A 20643-nucleotide genomic window follows, 5' to 3' on the forward strand; every position below is an offset into this window, starting at 1 on the left:
CCATTCCCCTACATTTACCCCTTCACCTCATACTACGGGCAATTTAGCATGGCCAATTCATCTAACCAACGCATCTTCGGACTGTGGGAGGAAACTGGAGCACCCGGAGGAAACCCAAGCAGACATGGGGAGAATGTGCAATCTCCACACAGAGAGTTACCCGAGGCGGGAATTGAACACGGGTCTCTGGCACTGTGAGGCAGCAGTGCTAACCACAGGCTCTAGGATGCTGGTAGGTGAGGACCTGGAAACAATCATTATGACGGAAGAGGTGGTAGTGGGCAAGCTGATGGAGCTAAGGATAGACAAGTCTTCTGGCCCTGATGATTCAAACCCAGGATAGTAAAAGAGATGGCGGAATAAATAGCAAGTGTACCAGTGGTAATTTTCCAAAATTCGCTGGACTCTGCGGCAGTCCTAGCAGATTGGAAAACAGCAAATGTGACACCATTGTTTAAAAAGAGAGGTAGACAAAAGATGGGGAACTAAGATGGGCGGCACGGTGGCACAGTGGTTAGCACTGCTGCCTCACAGCGCCAGGGACCTGGGTTCAATTCCCGACTCAGGCGACTGACTGTGTGGAATTTGCACATTCTCCCCATGTCTGCGTGGGTTTCCTCCGGGTGCTCCGGTTTCCTCCCACAGTCCAAAGATGTGCTGGTCAGGTGAATTGGCCATGCTAAATTGCCCGTAGTGTTAGGTAAGTGGTAAATATAGGGGGTCTGGGTGGGTTGCGCTTCGGCGGGTCGGTGTGGACTTGTTGGGCCGAAGGGCCTGTTTCCACATTGTAAGTAATCTAATCTAATCTAAGTAATCTAATCTAAAGTAAACTATTGACCGGTTAGCTTAATGTCTGTAATAGGGGAGATGCTTGAGTCTATTATCTAGGAAGAGATATCAAGGCATCTTGATAGGAATTTTGCCGTTAGGTAGATGCAGCATGGGTTCACGGTTAACAAATCTTTTAGAATGCTATGAAGACATTACGAGTAAGGTGGACAATGGAGACCGAGTAGATGTGGTATACCTAGATTTCGAAAAGGTGCTGCACACGAGCTGCTGCATAAGATAAAGATGCATGGCATTATGAGTAAAGTATTAGCATGGATAGTGGATTGGTTTATTAATGGGAAGCAGAGTGCGGATAAATGAGTGCTATTCTATCTGGCAATCAGTAATCATGGTGTGCCTCAGGGATCAGCACTGGGTCTGCAATTATTCACAACTTATACAGATAATTTGGAATTGGGCACCCCGTGTAGTGTGTCAAAGTTTGCAGATGACACTAAGCAAAGTGTGCAGAGGACTGTGAAATGTTGTGGAAGAACACAAATACTTTGGGTGAATGGGCAAAGGTCTGGCAGACAAAATACAATGTCAATAAATGTGAAGTCATCCATTTCAGTAGGATTAACAGTAAAAAGGATTATTACTTGAATGGTAAAAAGTTGCAGCATGCTGCTGTGCAGAGGGACCTGTGCAGAATCACAGGAGGTTGGTCTGCGGGTACAACAAGTAAGTAGGAAGGTAAAAGGAATTTTGTCATTCATTGCTGAAGGGATTGATTTTAAAAACAGGGAGGTTATGTTGCAGCTGTACAAGATGCTGGTGAGGCCACACCTGGAGTACTGCATGCAGTTTTGATTTCCTTACTTGAGAAGGATGTACTGACACTAGAGGGGGTGCAGAGGAGGTTCACTAGGTTGCTTCTGGAGTTGACAGGGTCAACTTATGAGGAGAGACTGAATAGACTACGATTATATTCACTGGAATGCAGAAGATGAGGGGGAATCTTATAGAAAATATAAAATTATAAGGGAATACATAAGATAGAAATAGAGAGGATGTTTCCACTGGCAGGTGAAACTAGGACAAGAGGGCAAAGTCTCAAGATTAGAGGGAGCAGATTTAGGACTGATATGAGAAGGAACTTCTTCACCAAGAGGGTTGTAAATCTATGGAATTCCTTGCCCAGTGAAGTATTTGATGCTACTTCAGTAAACATTTTTAAAGCTAAGATAGATTTTTTTTAACAATAAAGGAATTAAGGGATACAGTAAGAGCATGGGTAAATGGAGCTGAGTCCACAAAAAAATCAGGCATGATCTTATTGAATGGCGGAGCAGGCTCAAAGGGTCAGACAGCTCCTCGTTCTTATGTTCTTGTGTTCTAATGATGCAAGTGGAGATGTAGCATCCATTTTTATGGGGTGGAGATTCTTGTTATAAATGACTATGCACTTATTTTATTGAATTCACTGGTGTCAGTTGCTTTCATAAATATTTCCCTTTTATGTGAGTTGAATCAGATTACCTTATCCTTGCTGTATGACAACATAATCCAAGACCATCATAATAATACTCAGCGTCATCTGAACTGGATATTTGTGTTTTTGCAAGTGTCCTTCAACCAGAACTGAAAAGCGCTGAGTGCTCTCTATATATTATCTATTGCATGATGATTTATCAATGTCTTTTGCTTTGTCATGAAAATATTTTGCAGTTATCATAATATCTTAATAATTATGACTTGCTTTCTGGAAATAAACTTTCTTTCTTGTACTAACCCGAAATCTCCTTCCAAAGACAGCAAGATTGCCTTTGCTCTGCTCCTTCCTCTGTCTCCACTCCACTATGTTTGGATTGTGTTCAGTAGGCAATGAGATGTTACGTTTTCCCATAGTTGGATTTGCAGCTCCAGCCAAGAGGTGAGGTTCTGTCTGTAAAGTCAATTCCATCCCGCTGGCAAAAGTGACTTGCAAAGAGCCATCGGAGCCAACCCGGTAGGTATTTTGAATGTGTTCTGGAAAAAAAATGCCTCTAATAATTAATAATTAAGTTTATACTTCATTAAAGTTGTCTTGCTGGATCTTATCTAAGGGAAACAATCTTTAGGTCCATGACATGGTGGGCTCAGTGGCAGGAATGGAGATTAGTTAGCCAGGGTAATTAATCAGAATCCTGGCATCTTCCAGTTCCCTCTAAAATGAGGGTCTGGATGAAAAGGCTCAAACTCGACATACCCAACCAGTTTTCAATTGATGCCTCTTTAATGGTTAAACAATAACCATTACGGGCCCATTCCCACTTGGGCTGCAATTACCTCAGCTTCAAATTGAGCAAAAAAAAAATCCGCCCCCCCAAGTTGAAAACCCACGCAGGCTGCCTGTCAGTTGGAGGACTGTCACTCAGTCTGCACTAATTGGCCTAAAAATAGTTATCTGTCCCCATGGACCTTGTGGTCTTTGTTGTCCTCCTGTTAGCAGCCATGGCTTTCTCAGTGGTATCGCCAAATCCAATTGGTTATCAGCTGTCATAGGTAAGGATTTCTGCCCTGAGAGATTTGATTTCAAAGAAAAGTAAACTGCTGTCATCCAAACTGCCTGATTGGAAGAAGAAATGTTGACCTTGCACTGAATTAGGTGTCCCACCATCTTTTGAGCAAGCAACCATAAGACTATAAGTCACAGAAGCTTCCTGTTGCTTTCCAGTTCAACACATCACCAATTCCCTGGTCCATATCTCTATCTCAAATTTGAGGCAGTGCTCCAGAAATGCTCAGCGCACATTTTTCACTTGGGAACTCTGCAGCTTTCTGGACTCAATATTGAATTCAGCAATTTTAGGGCTTGAGCACCTTCTCCAACATTCTTACCCCAAACTGCATTCACTGGGCTTTCATTTACACAGGCTGATATCACAAACAACCCATTGTCAGCCACTAACAGTCCCTATTAGCAGATATTGATTCTCCCAGGCTGAACTTTACCCATTCCTTCATCTGTTCAACAATTTTTCTCTTTCTCTGGGCTCCATCTGCATCTATCATTTACTCCTCCCTGTCCTATCTTGAGCATATCGACCAACCTTTTCTGAGCTACAATCAGTTCTGAAGGATCATTGGACCTGAATTTTAACTCTGCTTTCTCTCCACAGATACTGCCAGACCTGCTGAGATTTCCGGCAATTGCTGTTTTTGTTTCTGATTTCCAGCATCAACAGTTTTTTTATTTTTTTTCTAAGATAGTCTGATGCCTGTTGGTTCAGAAACTGTCTGAGTATATTTGAGACTACTTTTGCCAATCTGATTTGTCTCATCCAAACGAAGATTAAAATTGGTCACAATTATTGCAATCACTTTCTTAGCATTCTCATTATTTCTTTATATATACAGTTCAGGCTCTCTAACAAGAATCAAGAATTACTCTTATCAGTGAATTCTATCACCTGCTATTTCTAATCTAATCCAAATTGATTCTACACTTCATCTTCCAAACCGAGATCATGTTGCATTCTTGTCTTGATTTCATCCTTCAGAAACACAACTCCACTTCATTTTCCTTACTTATGTTTCCTAAATATTATCTTTGTTAAAAATCTTTGAATATTTTATTCTAGTCTTTGTTGCTTTGCAACTAGATCTTGGATTAGCTATCATATTCTAGCCACTTTTTAATATATTTAATACAGTCAGCTCATCATAATTACTGCACACATTTAGATGAGCTGGCGTTGTCCTTTTACCATTCATCCCGACTCTCACACTTAATGATATTTTGTGTAAACTGTCCTTTCTTATCATTGCTTTATTTTCCTCTTTGTCATTAATTTTCACATGGATTCTCCTCAATCAATTATTTAAAGACTCTCTATATCCCTGAGACTTCATTCTGTGTGCTCACTTTCTGATCTTGAGCAACTGTGTAACCAGGAAAGCCATTGATGTAATTTGCACAAAGCAAACATTCCAATTTTCGCCAACAATCTGCATTGAAACTCAGGTTGAATTCTGTTCTGAAGGCAGGATTCTAGTCACCTCCTTTGGGAGATATACTGTTCAGCCACGGTGTTCAATCGGTACTGGCTTTTACTCATGCTGCAGCCATCACTGCTACACCACAGCACTTTGCTTTTATTATAGATGTAGGTAATGGACTGGTTGCTTGACTAACCTGTGGGCCTTTTGTAAAAACAATTCTGTAAATGTTTTGGTTGTATTTCAAGCACATAAAATTAGGAGGGAGAAAATCTGAAAACAATTCCCAACTACAGGCTGGCTAAAAAGAAGCCAGTGTTGCCTCCAGCCTGAAATTCCATGTGATTGACAATTTGAAAGTTCTGTAACAAGAACATTTGCTACACCAAAGCTGATTGAATGTTACAGTTAGAAAGTTAGAAAGCAGTCAGTACTTTCCACTTGAGATAAAAAAAAGTTTACTTGTGTAACTCAAACAGATCTCTTGAGTCCAGTCTGCACCCCCATTCACCACTGCAGGACTTGCTGGTTCAAATGTAGAGATAAGGATGCAGTATAGACTGGAGAGACAGGATGCCTACTCACAGAGCACTTCAGTGAACATCTCCAGACACTCACACCAACCAATCCCACCACCCCATGGCTGACCACTTCAACTCCCCCTCCCACTCTGCCAAGGTCCTGGGCCTCCTCCATAGCCACCCCCTAACCACCCAATGCCTGGAAGAAGAATGCCTCATCTTCCGTCTCGGGACCCTCCAACCCCATGGCATCAATGTGGATTTCACCAGTTTCTTCATTTCCCCTCCTCCCACCTTACCTCAGTTCCAACCATCAACAAGGTACTGCCCTCATGACCTGTCCAACCTGTCCACATTCCTTCCCATCTATCCACTCCACCCTCATCTCTGGCCTTTCACCATGACCATCATCTCCATTCTACCTAGCGCATTCTCAACTACCATCCTCACCAGCCCCATACCCCCTCCCATTTATGTTTCCATTCCCTTGGCTCACAGCCTCATTCCTAATAAGACCATAAGACCATAAGACATAGGAGTGGAAGTAAGGCCATTCGGCCTATCGAGTCCACTCCGCCATTCAATCATGGCTGATGGGCATTTCAACGCCACTTACCAGCGTTCTCCCCGTAGCCCTTAATTCCTCGAGACAACAAGAATCTATCAATCTCTGCCTTGAAGACATTTAGCATCCCGGCTTCCACTGCACTCCATGGCAATGAATTCCACAGGCCCACCACCCTCTTCCACAGGCCCACCACCCTCATATCTGGTCGGCATGGACAGATTGGACCGAAGGGTTTGTTTCCGTGCTGTACATCTCTATGACTCTATGACTTGACAAATGACCCAATTAATTTACCTTAGCACACTTGGCTAAGTCACATTCTTGCTTTCCTATGGATGAGGTGTATCCAAAGTTTAAATCAGCACAATCCCATTTGTTAAGAAGGCCAAGTGATTGTTTTCATGAGGTTCAAACTGGAGTTACTTGAGGTATTGTGTATAGAGAAGGGTTTGCCAATTATGATCAGTGTGTGGACTGAGGGAAGAAAAAGGACTGATCAACCAGCTAGAGCCATAGAATCATCGAGAATGAAGGACTTTTGCCCGAACCATCGATTTTTCTGCTCCTCAGACACTGCCTGATGTGCTGTGCTTGTCTAGCACTACACTCTTGACCACAAAGAATAGCCCTGCCTGGAGGACATACTCAATTGGTTAGAGGCAGGTTTGTGATGCAGAATGATGCCGACAGCATGGTTTCAATTCCTGCACCAGCTTATGTGATTATGAAGGACTCTTCTATTCAACCTTGCCCTTTGCCTGAGGCATGTTGACCCTCAGATTAAACCACTACCAGGCGTTTCTCTCCAATGAGAGAACAGCTGTTTGATCTGGTAAGACTATAGCGACTTCACTTTTACATATAATGGTATTACAACAAACAATGTACTTCTATAATTTGAACATTGACAATACTGTACACTAGGAAGGTCTCGGTGTGTACATATAAACGCATGAATTGGGATCAGGGGTGGAGTGTTTGGCCTCTCAAGTCTGTTTCACTATTCAAAAGAAAACAGCTGATCTGTTTGTATTTCTAATTCTATCTCCTGATTTGGAGATGCCTGTCTTGGACTGGGGTGTATAAAGTTAAATATCACACAACACCAGGTTATAGTCCAACAAGTTTATTTGGAAGCACTAGCTTTCTGAGTGATGAAGGAGTGGCGCTCCGAAAGCTAGTGCTTCTAAATAACCTGTTGGACTATAACCTGGTGTTGTGTGATTTTTAACCATCCATCTCTGATAGACTTTGATTCCCTTGCTTCATTAAATTCGATGTAACTCTGCCTTAAACATATTCAATGGCATCACCTCCATCATCTTCTGTGGCTGAGAGTTCCTATGTCGCATGACCCTCAGAGAGAAAGAAAACCCTCTTCATCTTGCCCTAAAACAGAATCACTTAATTTTTAAAACACTGGTTCAGAAAATAATCACAACTAGAAACACCTTTTCCAGATTCACCTTGTCAAGATGGTTCACAATCTTCTATACTTCAATCAAATCACCCCTCACTCTTCTAAACTCCTAAATTCCAACGGTAACAAGCCCAGTCTGTACAGTTTTTCCTCATAACATAACCCACTCATTCCAGGTATTAATCTAACTTCCAATTCAATTACATCCTTTCTTAAATGAGCAGAGGAAAGTTAACACGATATTCAAGACATGGTTTCTCCAATGTCCCATATAATGTAAGCACACACCCTTACATTTATCTTTAGTTTCTCTCATTATAAAAATAGCATCCCATTAGCCTTCTTAATTACTGGCTGTACCTGGACACTGACATTTTGTGACTAATTCACAGGAACACCTAGATGCAGCTGCTCCTCTGAATTCCGCAGTCATTCTCCATTTAAAATACCCTTTTTTTTAATTCTTCCTGCTGAAGTGAACAACTTCACCATTTTCACATTATATTCCAACTGCCACATTTTTACCTCCTCACTCAACCTATTTATATCCACCTGCAGCCTTTCGAAGTGTTCTTCACATATAATTCTATCTATGTTTGTGTCATTTGCAAAATTAGCTTCCATACTTGCTCCCCTCATCTAAGACATTGATTGTAAAAAGCTAAGGCCACAGAAGAGACCCTTTAGGGGCTCGACTTTTCATATCCTGCCAATTGGAAAAAGATTAGATTTTATATACTTAGTTTACTCCCAGCCAGCCAAGCTCCATCCATACTAATATATTACCCGTATACTATGAGCTCCTATTTTGTGCAAGATCTTTTACATAGCACCTTGTCAAATGCCTTCTAGAAGTCTCAACACAATCTTGCAAGTGCAGTTTCTGTAGTGGTCGGGGGCTTTAACATTTAAAGTACAATTACAGTCTTTCAATCCAAGCTTGGAGAGGCCTATTTTGCAACCTCTCACCGTTCATTCTCACCCCAGAAGGTTCCATAATTAAATTTGGAATTTAGGTTACGATTAAACAAAGCTATAAGATCCTGATCGTAGAAAATCAGCAAGGATTCAGAGACGAGTTAATGGAATGGGTGGAACCTGCATCATATCAAAGGCCTGCTGGGATTCTGTATAGTTGAAAATCTCAATCCGTGTTTCTATGGTTAGGTTGAGTGAGAAGAATGAATGGGAAATGAAAAACTGATCGAAAGGTTTAGCAAAAGCTTATTAAATTGTTACAAAATGTGCACTAATTTTATTGCAGATAAAACCAATCTACATGAAAAAATGCAATGAAATCGCATACTTTAGAAGATACATTAGAAATTTAAGCAACATGTACAACAGTTGCCGTGAATCCATTTCTTTTTAGTTCTCTATGAACTTTATTTCAGAGCAATCTAAATGTAAATTTTAAAAGGACTGATGGACAGATTGGTTGTAAATTGACAGACTGACAGATGGCCTGCACAGTGCACTTCCATTACTGTTACCCACAGCTGGAGTGGGTTTAATGATTGACAAGAACGCCACAATTCTACTTCACTTTTGATTTATGACATGACAGTTATTCCCTGGCTTTACTGAAACCGAGAAGGATGTATTGGCTATTTAAAGTGTACACTACAATGGAACACACAATTCAAGGAACCAGCCTGCTCTCTTTGAATTGTTGCTGATCGGGGTTAGGCATCTTCCATAGAGAGAAAGTAAATAAGTTAATTCATCTGCAGATTGTCGGGGAAAAGGGAACATTTTGTATTATGTTATTGTCATAGCCATTGCTTGCAAAATCACAGTCCAATTCAAAAGGTCAAGATTTGCCAATATGCATCATAGTCCTGCTTATGTTGAGGGCATGGATAGCAGAAAAATAATCTTGCCTGAATATAAAACAAAATCAACTGTATCAGTAATTCTACTTACTTTTCACATTACAATTCAAGTCCTGAGCTGTGCACATTGTGATATAATAATCATAAATTAGCTCTGTGAGCATTTCAGTACCAAGCATTTCAGTGTAAAGACAATAATTATATTGAGTTTGTATCAGATTTTAGAGAGAAGAAAGTTTAAATAGTGACAGTTCATTTTGCAAGATTTTTTAAAACCTACCTTTACACTGCTTAAAGCTATATTTAACTAAATACCTATATTTTTACAGGCTAAACATTAATGTTAGCTGATCCAAATGCAAGTCAAATTTAATATTTCTTCAATCATTCGACCAACATATTATTTTCTACTTCTATATATCTCCAAGAAAACAACACAATTTTGCAAATCTTATACTTGTATCTATACAACGCATAACCACAATTACAGCTCAAAAAAAATTCAAGAAGCCTGACATCACCCAGGACAAATTGACTTGCTTGATTGGCACTACATTCATCACTTCAACAATCACTCCCTCTATCATTGAACCTGAGTGGCAACAATGTGAATCATCTTTCTAAAATTCACTTGTGGGCATCACTGGCTGAGTTGGTATCTAGTGCCTGTCCCAAGTCACCCTTGGAAAGATAGTGATGAGCTACTTTCTTGAACTGCTGCAGTCGATGTGCTATCATCTTTTCTACTGTGATTTAAATGGTTCTGGTTGAATAGATGAAAAATAAATAGTTTTGATCCTGCAATAAAATGCAACTACTAATTCCTTTACACTGATAAATAGGCCCCCGATTTCAAATGAAAATGAACATCTCCAGCTCTCTCCTTCCCAGAGAGATGCCTATTATTTGGGAATGTGGCTATGAGAAATGCATGGCTGAGTTTCAAGTGCATCTCAGCTTCAGCACAATAGGTTCTCTGTTCACCTGATAATAAAGGATACTTTCAAGAATTTGTGATAGCACATTGTAATAGCACATTGATGTTGCATCTTGCTTGTTGAAACAAACTAACAGTGTTACAGTATTACAAGTCTTGTTATATGTCAGAAAGCATTTTCTTCCTTAAATCAATGAAATGGAAGCTGGTATTAAATGGTGCATTTTTTTGAAGGAATATAAAATATTTCCATTTATGTCCCATAGAATCTGAGGACTATACATAGTGTATACTAGCTGAGAGTACTAAGTAATCTGAAGGGGCAAGGTGTATATATTAATGGCATAGAGGTGGCATGGATTGACATGTGTGATCGAAAGAAGCATAAGTTGGCATGGTGGATAGGTGGGGAGTGAAGGATCAGGTTCATGTTGCATTAAAACATTTCTGGAAGTTGGGATGCTGTATTGGAAATGCAAGGTGGGCATTCTAATTGGCCCATTTTCTCACACAGGGGTGTAAGCATGGCTCACAAAGCAATGCCAGCTCCATCCCAGAGTGAAAACACAAAAAAAGCATGTGGTGTCACACATGACTGATCCACAAAAGCATAGGTCAGACTTTCCCAGGAGCAGAGGAAGATTTTACCTCATAAGTATGAATATTTCAGTCGATCATTCAAATCACTACAAATTAAAAGCAACTTGTGTTGTTTGAAACTTTTGTATTCAGTGAATAGAATCTGGTTTACCTTGCCTATAAATATATACAGCATTGGTAGCTGAGAAGTTGGCTGTAATAGCAAAATTCTCTCTGTTGGATAGATTAGCTTCCACTTGCACCGACTTGTCCACCTCACGATAGAAACTGCTGACTTGGCCAGTTGGAAAAGTCACATTCGTCAGGTGACCATCACTGTCATACCTAGGTAAATGAAAGTTTTAAACAAAGAAATTAGGAATTATTACATGTTGTTGATACCATACAAAAGACGTTTTAAGGAATATTTAACCCGAGGGAAGGGGGGAACCAAAAGAAAAAAATGTATCTGGAAATACAGCATCAGATTCTATGGGTACATCCTGCTTAATGCTCAAACATCACTCTTGATCCCTCCATTGTCCCTTACTTGCCAAACACCCATTACCAGATGAGCAGAACATTTCTCAGTGTAAATATCGGGAAGGCTAAATCCATTATTGTCAATTCCAGACAAAAAAAATATCGGTCCTTAGTCATAGATGCCAAACTTCTCCCTGACAGCTATCTTGGGTTGAACTAGAACAAACACAACATTGGTGTTTTGCTGAACCCTGAGGTGAAGTTCTGACCATGTATCCACTCATTCTCCAAGCAAGTCTACTGCTAAGACTATATTGTGTCCATCTTCACCCGAATGCTCTGCACCTGAAGTCTTTAGCCATGTCTTTGATATCTCTAGGTTTGACTATTTCAATGTGCTTCTAGTCATCTCTGATATTCAACTTTCCATAAAACCTGAGCTCACTCAGATCTGTGCTGCTCCTGTCTTACTTCTCAAAAAGCCCCTTTCAGTCATCATCCCTGCATTTACTCACTTACACCAGCTCCCAATTTGGTAATGCCTCCATTTTAAAATCTTTAGTCTTGATTTCAAATCTTTTCATATAATCATCTCCACCCTGCTCTCTAAACATCTTTAGGTCCACAAACATCTGAGATATCTGCCCTCCTGTAAATCTAGCCTTCCCTGCATTCCCAATTATAATTGGTATACCAATGATGCAGTTCAGCCCAAATCTCTCTGGAATTCTCTCCCTACCCCTCTACACCTAAGATACTTCATAAAGCCTATAGCATTGACCATATCTGTATCTTAATGACTTCTTAAGTGGCTCAGTGTCATATTTGTCTTTATAGTGTTCTTGCAAACACTTTGGGAGATTTGATTACTTCAAAGGTATTCCATAATCATGATCTATTACAAAGAAAACCACGTTATTTTGTTTCAGTATCAGTTTTGGGAGACCAGATAGTCACTGTTTATACTTCCTCCCATCCGCTGGAACAAAATAAGTGTTCAGTTTGGATTTGTAACTCTGGATGGAAGTGAAAGATCTCCATCTGCAGTTTTTAGTTTCAACAATAACTTACACTTACATAGCACTATTATGTAGTAACATTTCCCAAAGTACTTCCAAGGAGCATTAGTCAGTAAAACATAACACAGAGTCATATAAAGACATTATTTGGAAAGAAATTCAAAAGTTACAGAGGTAGGGTTTCAGGGCCTGGGGCTCCATCAAGTAAACAGGGAAAGAGGTTTAGGCAGGAAATTCCAAAGTTTATAGCCTGGGCAACTAAGAGCATAACTACCATGAGTACAGCAATTGAAATTGGAGTTCTTCACAGTGGGAAAAACTAGAAGAACACAGATATTTTGGAGGGCATGGGAATGGAGGAGGTCCAGATTATAAAAATTACAAGGAGAAATTTGAAAACAAGGACAAATTTTAGAATCCAAATGTTGCTTAACCAGACGACAGTAGATCAGTGAGCACTGGGGTATTGGATGGGTGGAACCTAATGCAGACAAGTACACAGGTGACAGAATTTAGAATGATTTCCAGCTTACAGAAGGTAGAAAATGAGAGGTCAGTTATGTACATGTCTGATTTCCCAGTTTTAATTTTGTATGCCATCTGATCTGTTGACAATTATCAATTATTTACCCACAGAAACATCAAAAAAGTGACTGTATCCTTGGTTGCAAAAAGCAACATGTTCACCAATCTCTAGGTGACTGTTTCCTGTTCCTTTCTGGGTGTCTAATTATCAGAGCATTGAAAATGGTACCTTAAGCAAGAGTGGTTGTCAGTTCCCCACAGGAAAATGCATTTCTGTTCTCTATTAAAATTGTCCTGACTCATCTCTGCTGCTCACATTCACTACGTACAGTAGCACACCCACTTTAGAATCCACAAATGAGGTTGGATTCCACTCTTCTCCATTACTTGGTCATTAACTCTATTTCATTTCACTTTATGTTGTGTCGAGGACAATTTATCCATGACCCTGCACAGTCTTGGCATGGGCTGACAAGAACTTAAAATCCATTTGACTCTTTACAAAAGCTGGAACATTTTTCCAACCACATCCCTTTAAGGCTAATGTTACTTTTGTGTTATTACTTAATTTTAATAGCTATTGGTGCAGAGCCAGAACTGTGCCGGGAGCTGATTCTGTTATTCAAATTAGCTGACTATGCAAAAAGAGATAGTCAGTTCAGTATGGTTTGGGGCAGCTTGATTCAAGCGGCCAGCAGCTCCAGGCATGTAGATTGCTGCTGTTGCAAAACTAGGGCCAATATGTACAAAAGTAGGTTATGTTTGCTGCACACGCTGAGCTTTGGGGTTTCTCCTGAATCAGATGCTGCCATGAATGTGGAACTGATAGATGCAATAATTTGCATTGCACTAAATAATACACTTTTGGAAGCAGATATCTATCTCCTAACAGCTAAAATGACAGCTATGTTAGTGTTTCTAAAACATTATTTTTGGATGGCATGTTTGCATTTATTCCTCATTCTTAATTGGTCTAAAAAGGTGATCGTGGAATTTCTCCTTAAACCATTACAGGCCTAGTGCTCTTGCTGCATCCATTTTGACCCACTGACAATTAAGAAAAAAATAATATATGTTGTTTCACTCACAAGCTGAACATGTGAGTCACACAAGCTAATGTTCTCGTGATTTTTCTACTCTTGCCCTTCTCAGTGATTGTTGTTGCAGGAATGGGTATTGCTGTTGAAATAACTTTGGCAAACTACTATTTTGCATCTTACAAATTACGTATAATGCAACCAAGGTGCACTGATGATCAAGGGAGAGCACATATACATCACAAATCTACCTGGCACCTGTTGGGGTCCAAACTAAATGTTGTGTGGCTGTTGGTGTGGGAATATTTCATTCTCAGATGATTTATGAATGGAACTGAACACTATGAACCATCATTGGGATGGAGGGAAGTTCATCAATAAAGTAGCTGAACATGGCTGAGATGAAAAACACAATCACATCTGTTGTGCTTTGAGCCAGATATGAAGTCAGGCATTTGAAAGGTTTCCTTTTGAGTCTTTTTGACCTTAGTTCATCCACAGTATGTTGTTGCCAAATTCAGCCATTCTCATTTCTCCTCTGGTATTCTGCTTTTGGGAATTATATCTGGATTAGTGGTGAAGTACATTCTGGAGCCAAATAGCTCTTGCATCCAAATAGCAGTGAGCTTATTCATATTAAATATGTTTCATTTGATAGCACTGTTAACAATGTCTTTCGTTACTTCCGAGATTATTGGAGGGAGGCTGATAGAACAGAATTGACCAAATTTTATCTTTGAAAGATTATATAGTGTTGCAAATTCTACACATCAGCAAATAAATGTCTGGGGCATAACTGTGCGGGAAAGTTTTGGTGAACTAGTTGACTGTTATTGCAGGCTTCTAGTTTTACTGATACTCATAGACTTATGCATCATACACCTTCACGTTAATGTATAATTCACGGTGGTAAGAGGTGAGAGAAGGAAAAAGGACTACTATCTTTCTCTTTTGTCAATGAGAGAAAAAGGAGATGCTTTTATATCAGACTTTTCACGGTCACTGGGTGAAGCAAAGCATTTTAGAGCAAATGGTGTACTTTAGGGACTGGATTTTGCCAAGTGAATTATTGATTTTATTTCACTGACATATTTTGGTTAATGTTTTTTACTTTGTGTGATAATGTTTGTTAATGTCTCAATGTTTATTTGGGCAAAATTGAGCTATTAAATGTTTAAAGTCTCTGTTATTGACAATTAATAATCTTAAATTATCATTTTTATGGAATTGTGGGAACAGTATCTTTTTTATGAAAGAACATTTCCGAGTTGGTGTACTGTTAACACGAGGTATTTGTATATGTTTCATTCAGTAGTAGACAAAGGATGGGCATGGAAGTGGTACATTGGCTGTAAATTGGCATGCATAGATTGAAGGGTCAAGGAAAATAACTAGGGAGCATTACGTTGGCATGGTGAGTATGAGAGGTCATTGGGAATATGTGGGAATCAGCTGTTGTGAGAGGATAGGTTTAGAGGGCCTTACTATTTTTGTTGCAATTGCAATGAATTTGTGGGGAACCAAAATGGGTCTCTGACCAGCTCACTTGAGCACTCGACTGTCACTTGGTCTCCTAGGACTTGTTTACAGGATCAGTGGGCTTGACCCTCTCCCATATTCAACCCTGGTCTGACAAAAATTGCACAATTTAGGACCCTGTAACTGCAACTGACTTGCTGAACATGAAAACTTCTTAACCTGAGGAGCGACTTTAAATGCTGAATATATAATCCCTTACTATACATCATTAACTGAACACTTTGAGGTAGGTAGGGTCATGAAAAGTGCTATTACAATGCACGTGTTTCTCTTTTGTCTTTTCAAAAAGAGGTAAAGGTAATAATTCTCCTTTTTTTTAATCTCTTAACACTATAAATTGTGCACGAACATAAAAATGCAAAATCTATGTCTATGGGCATTGGTAGAACAAGTAAGGCTGACAATGCTCTAACTTACTCTTAATCTGGTTGGATAACATAATCAAAGCCCATTGTTCCTATTCACTGAAAAGGGAAAGGAAGTTTTATATTACAGTCATACATTTTTCATGACTTTTTTTAAAACTCAGCTCCTATGTTGGTTCTGCATTTTCTCCAGCTGTCTGTGATTTGCTCCAATGTGCCATCAGATTTCCATCAAGCTGAAGTGCTCTCAATCTACAGCAACCAAGGATACCTCTCAAGAATTCAGTTTGAAGTACTCAGCTCGAGCACTTTCAATTCAAGGTACAGAGAGCATGCAAATTAAAAGCTAGCAAGTTATCATTGAATACAGTACATTCTTCTGCCTTGTGAATGCAACCAAACCAGAATAACTGGATAAAGCAGGCCACCAATAAAAACAGAAACTGAAATAAACAGCCTAGCTTAAAATACTTCTGAGAAAAGTAATTTTGGCTATGAATTTTCCCTTCTAACTGTTAAGAATGCAAAATATTGCCTATGAGAAAAAGAAAAATCAATTTTTCACATGTGCATGTTTTAGCACTCCTTTAAGAATGATCTTTTGTGACTATCTTGTGGTAGTTGAATCTTGGAAAGTTACAAAGCTGGAAGAGAGCAATTGCCTCATGGGGCCTCCAATGGCATTATCCTGTGCTGCTAACTTCTCTAATTTCACTTTCCCTTCACTTATCCCATCAGTCTAGATTTGTTGTTTTCAACTACATATGCAACAAACGTTTAACTGCTTGCTTCAACAGTTACCAGCGGTGAAGCATTCTATGTCCAAACTTGTCCTTGAATTGAAAAGCTGTACTTTCTGAGAATAAGCCTGTGTCCCTTTGGTACTAATTTGTTACACAGAATAAAACCCTGCCAGTTCAGTCTAAAAGCATTTGTACTCTTCAAAAAAAAATCTAGAATGGTGAAAACTTGTGTTTTGATGAACAAAAACTCTTTTAAGCTAATCTTTCTAACTTTAACTTTTCATTGCGAGTTTAAATGGATTAATTTTTGCTGGATTCATTTATTGACTTGATAAAGCGTGGCACTGGAAAAGGCACAGCAGGTCAGGCAACATCCAAGAAGCAAGAAGCTTCAGGGTTCGGAAGCAGGGTCCTGCCTGAAACGTCAACTCTCTTGCTCCTTGGATGCTGCCTGATCTGCTGTGATTTTTCCAGTGCCACGCTTTATCAACTTTGACTTCTCCAGCACCTGCAGTCCCCATTGTCTTCATTATGTGACTTGAACACCAATTCTAAATTGCACATTCTGTATTGGACATAATACATAATACATGCAGCTAAACAATGTCTCACACAAATTCAACACCTTTTTTTATAGTATATTGAATATAAAAGCAAAGTAAAACCCTGAGGTTTTTTTTTGTTTTCTGCTCTGTTATATTGTTGTTTTGAGTATATTTCCTTTCATTTTAGATTAAATTACTTACGGTATGGAAACAGGCCCTTCGGGCCAACAATTCCACAATGACCCTCTGAAGAGCAACCCACCCAGACCATTCCCCTGCATTTACCCCTGCATCTAACATGATGGGCAATTTAACATGGTTGAAAGACAGGAGCGACTGGGCTTGTATACCCTCGAGTTTAGAAAAGTGGGAGGGGATCTGATTGAGACATATAAGATTATTAAAGGATTGGACACTCTGGAGGCAGGAAACATGTTTCCGCTGATGGGTGAGTGTCGAACCAGTGGACACAGCTTAAAAATCCGGGTAGACCATTTAGGACAGTGATGAGGAGAAACTTCTTCACCCAGAGAGTGGTGGCTGCGTGGAATGCTCTGCCACAGAGGGCAGTGGAGGCCCAGTCTCTGGATTCATTCAAGAAAGAGTTGGATAGAGCTCTCAAGGATAGTGGAATCAAGGATTATGGAGATAAGGCAGGAATAGGATACAGATTAAGGATGATCAGCCATGATCATATTGAATGGTGGTGCAGACTCGAAGGGCAGAATGAAAATGTGTTGCTGGAAAAGCACAGCAGGTGAGGCAGCATCCAAAGAGCAGGAGAATTGACATTTTGGGCATGAGCCCTTCTTCAGGAATGAGGAAAGTGTGCCGAGCAGGCTAAGATAAAAGGTAGGGAGGAGGGACTTGGGGGAGAGGCATTGGAAATGTGATAGGTGGAAGGAGGTCAAGGTGAAGGTGATAGGCCAAAGTCGGGGTGGGGGCGGAGAGGTCAGGAAGAAGATTGCAGGTTAGGAAGGTGGTGCTGAGTTCAAGGGTTGGGACTGAGACAAGGTAGGGGAAGGGGAAATGAGGAAACTGGAGAAATCTGAGTTCATCCCTTGTGGTTGGAGGGTTCGGCCTAGGAGGATTCCACTCTGATCTCCAGTCCTCACTTTCTCCTCAAAAGGCAGAATGGCCAACTCCTGCACCTATTGTCTATTGGCTAGATGGGAGGAAATAGGAGCACCTGGAGGAAACCCACGCAGATACAGGGTGAATGTGCAAACTCCACACAGACAGTTGCTTGAGGCAGGAATTGAACCCAGGTTTCTGGCGCTGTGAGGCAGCAGTGCTAACCACTGTGTCACCGTGCCACCCAAACAAGTTGGCCCGTATGGGGACTGAACCCATGACCTTGGCGTTGTCAGCACTATATTTTGTTTTCATTTTTGCTTCTGAAGGTCAATGGTTCACATTTTTCTGCATTGAACCACCCATTTACCCACTGTTTAAATAGGATTGTAGGGTGGCTCAGTGGTTAGCACTGCTGCCTCACAGCACCAGGGTCCCAGGTTCGATCCTGACCTCAGGTGACTGCCTGTGTGGAGTTTGCACATTCTCCCTGTGTCTGTGTGGGTGTGCTCTGGTTTCCTCCCACAGTCCAAAGATGTGCAGGTCAGGCGAATTGGCCATAGTGTTAGGTGCATTAGTCAGAGGGAAATGGGTCGGGGTGGGTTACTCTTCAGAGGGTTGGTTTGGACTGAAGGGCCTGTTTCCACACTGTAGGTAATCTATTAAATAAAGATCTACGTTCTTGTGTTGTCTGCAACAGACTTTGCTATGCTTATAACTTGGTGTAATCATCAAGCTTCAACAAGCATTCTTCTTTTACCTATGCTCAAAATATTAAATATATGAAATGAGAAACCAAAAAATTGCCCACTATAAGCCCCATCACTACCACATCCTGCCAATCAAGAAACCAACGCCTCTATGTTTGCTTTGCTGTATCTACCAGATATCTGTTTGTTCATAGAGATAACCTATTACCAGTGACTAATTCTCCAAAGCCACCTTTAACTTCTGATGGTGGCATAAAACAAATTATTTCCAATCAGCTTCCCATTGCACAATTTACCCAATTTTTTATGTACATTGATTGCAATGGAGACAGAAACTATTTTAGGTGTATAACAGGTGAGCCTGGTATAATAGCAAAGATTGTTTTCATACCATTCAATGAGGCATGATAAACACAGCTGTAGTGATCTCAAAACTGTTGCCATTACTTTGTAAAACTGACAGCAACTTCTGGCATCTTCACATGAAATTAGATGTGAAAATTCAGATGTTACTGTCAGTGATATCCTATTCCTCTGTTTGTGCACTTTTGAAGTCTTTATAGTTGAAAGATTAGGAATCTCTGAATTGGTGTGAATTTGAACTGTTTTGCACTATTACTATACTTGTAAAAACTCATGTGAAAGGTATTTCTTGGTGCTTGAAGTATAGCTAGATTTTTATTCATGTAGTTAATCATTATTGTTCTGAACAATTGATTTGCCCTGAAAAAATAATCTCATATTTATGCACTAGTAAGTTTTTGCATTAGGATAAAAATACTCCATGGCTATTCAAATAAATGTTTGATTAAAATATAATTTACCCTAATTTTACAGTCTGCAAAATTCTTAAAAATATTACGGATAATTTGGGTTAGATTTTCCAAGAATTGGCAATTATAGTCAGACTGTCACTCTACTACTATTTGTTAATTAAGCAATAGAAAGGAGCTCCTCATTCCGGGCCAGAGATTCCAGCCACAGATCATGCAGAAATGCAGAGTGCACGTTTAATCTAACTGTGTCTCATTGGACAGTCAGGGGAAGGTAAACTATACCCTCTATTTTCTGTCAATAGTTCCATATTCTATGATTTCAATGTCCAGCAGCACAGATAGCTGCTTTGACAGCTGCTGTGAAATGTTAAGTGTGAGGTTTGTGTTCAAAGTGGGTAGGGAGCCAGGATTCCAGATGGTGAATGCAAGACTAGTAGAGTGCCAGTTAAATCTGATACCAGGTGCGTAGGAGGCTTAGGGGGCAGGATGTTAGGGTACCAGGTATGTGGAGTGCCAGGTAATTAGGATGTCAAGTGGTTAGACCACCTTTGTGATGGGGTGCCAAAATGAGAAAGGTCCAGATCACTAATTGAGTAATTAATGTAAGTAAGGGTGAAAGGGGTCATGTGGTTGTGCAGGCTTTTGGGCTGGTGGCTGCTGGCTATCATGTCAGGCAAGGGGAAAGAGAAAGAGGGTAGGGGTGAGGGGTCATTAGGGTCTAGAGGGTGTAAGGGCTCAGAGGAAATGTAGTTGAGTGTGTGTGAGTTATGTTGGGAACCACTTTAATATTTCCTGGGTAAATATTAACAGTATCAGAACACTCCAAATTCACCATTTTATATTGATATTTTAGGAACATTCCAGGCGCAGGAGAATTATCTCGTGGAATTTCCAACTTCTTTTCCCTTGGAGTCTGCACTGTGTAGGATTCTGCAAGGTCCCAATGTGCATATCTAGTCTATGCTGCAAAAATGGGGTAAAAACAATGTCTGCAGATGCTGGAAACCAGATTCTGGATTAGTGGTGCTGGAAGAGCACAGCAGTTCAGGCAGCATCCAAAGTGCAGCGAAATCGACGTTTCGGGCAAAAGCCCTTCATCAGGAATAAAGGCAGTGAGCCTGAAGCATGGAGAGATAAGCTAGAGGAGGGTGGGGGTGGGGAGAAATTAACATAGAGTACAATGGGTCAGGTGGGGGAAGGGGAAATGAGGAA

The 20643-nt window shown here is 40.2% G+C and overlaps 1 protein-coding gene across 3 annotated transcripts in view; it reads right to left on the reverse strand.

The window, feature by feature from the left end:
- The window catches only part of tenm1 (teneurin transmembrane protein 1), an 833960-nt gene that overhangs the window by 41333 nt on the left and 771984 nt on the right, over positions 1-20643 (reverse strand). For all 3 annotated transcript variants that reach the window (XM_060832118.1, XM_060832119.1, XM_060832117.1), the window contains 2 exons: positions 10788-10960; positions 2567-2802 (listed from right to left, as the gene is read on the reverse strand). In XM_060832118.1, the coding sequence (XP_060688101.1) occupies positions 2567-2802; positions 10788-10960 (409 nt within the window). The remainder of the gene's footprint in view (positions 1-2566; positions 2803-10787; positions 10961-20643) is intronic.

The sequence above is a fragment of the Hemiscyllium ocellatum genome, chromosome 11 (assembly GCF_020745735.1).
Source record: "Hemiscyllium ocellatum isolate sHemOce1 chromosome 11, sHemOce1.pat.X.cur, whole genome shotgun sequence".
Taxonomy (NCBI): domain Eukaryota; kingdom Metazoa; phylum Chordata; class Chondrichthyes; order Orectolobiformes; family Hemiscylliidae; genus Hemiscyllium; species Hemiscyllium ocellatum.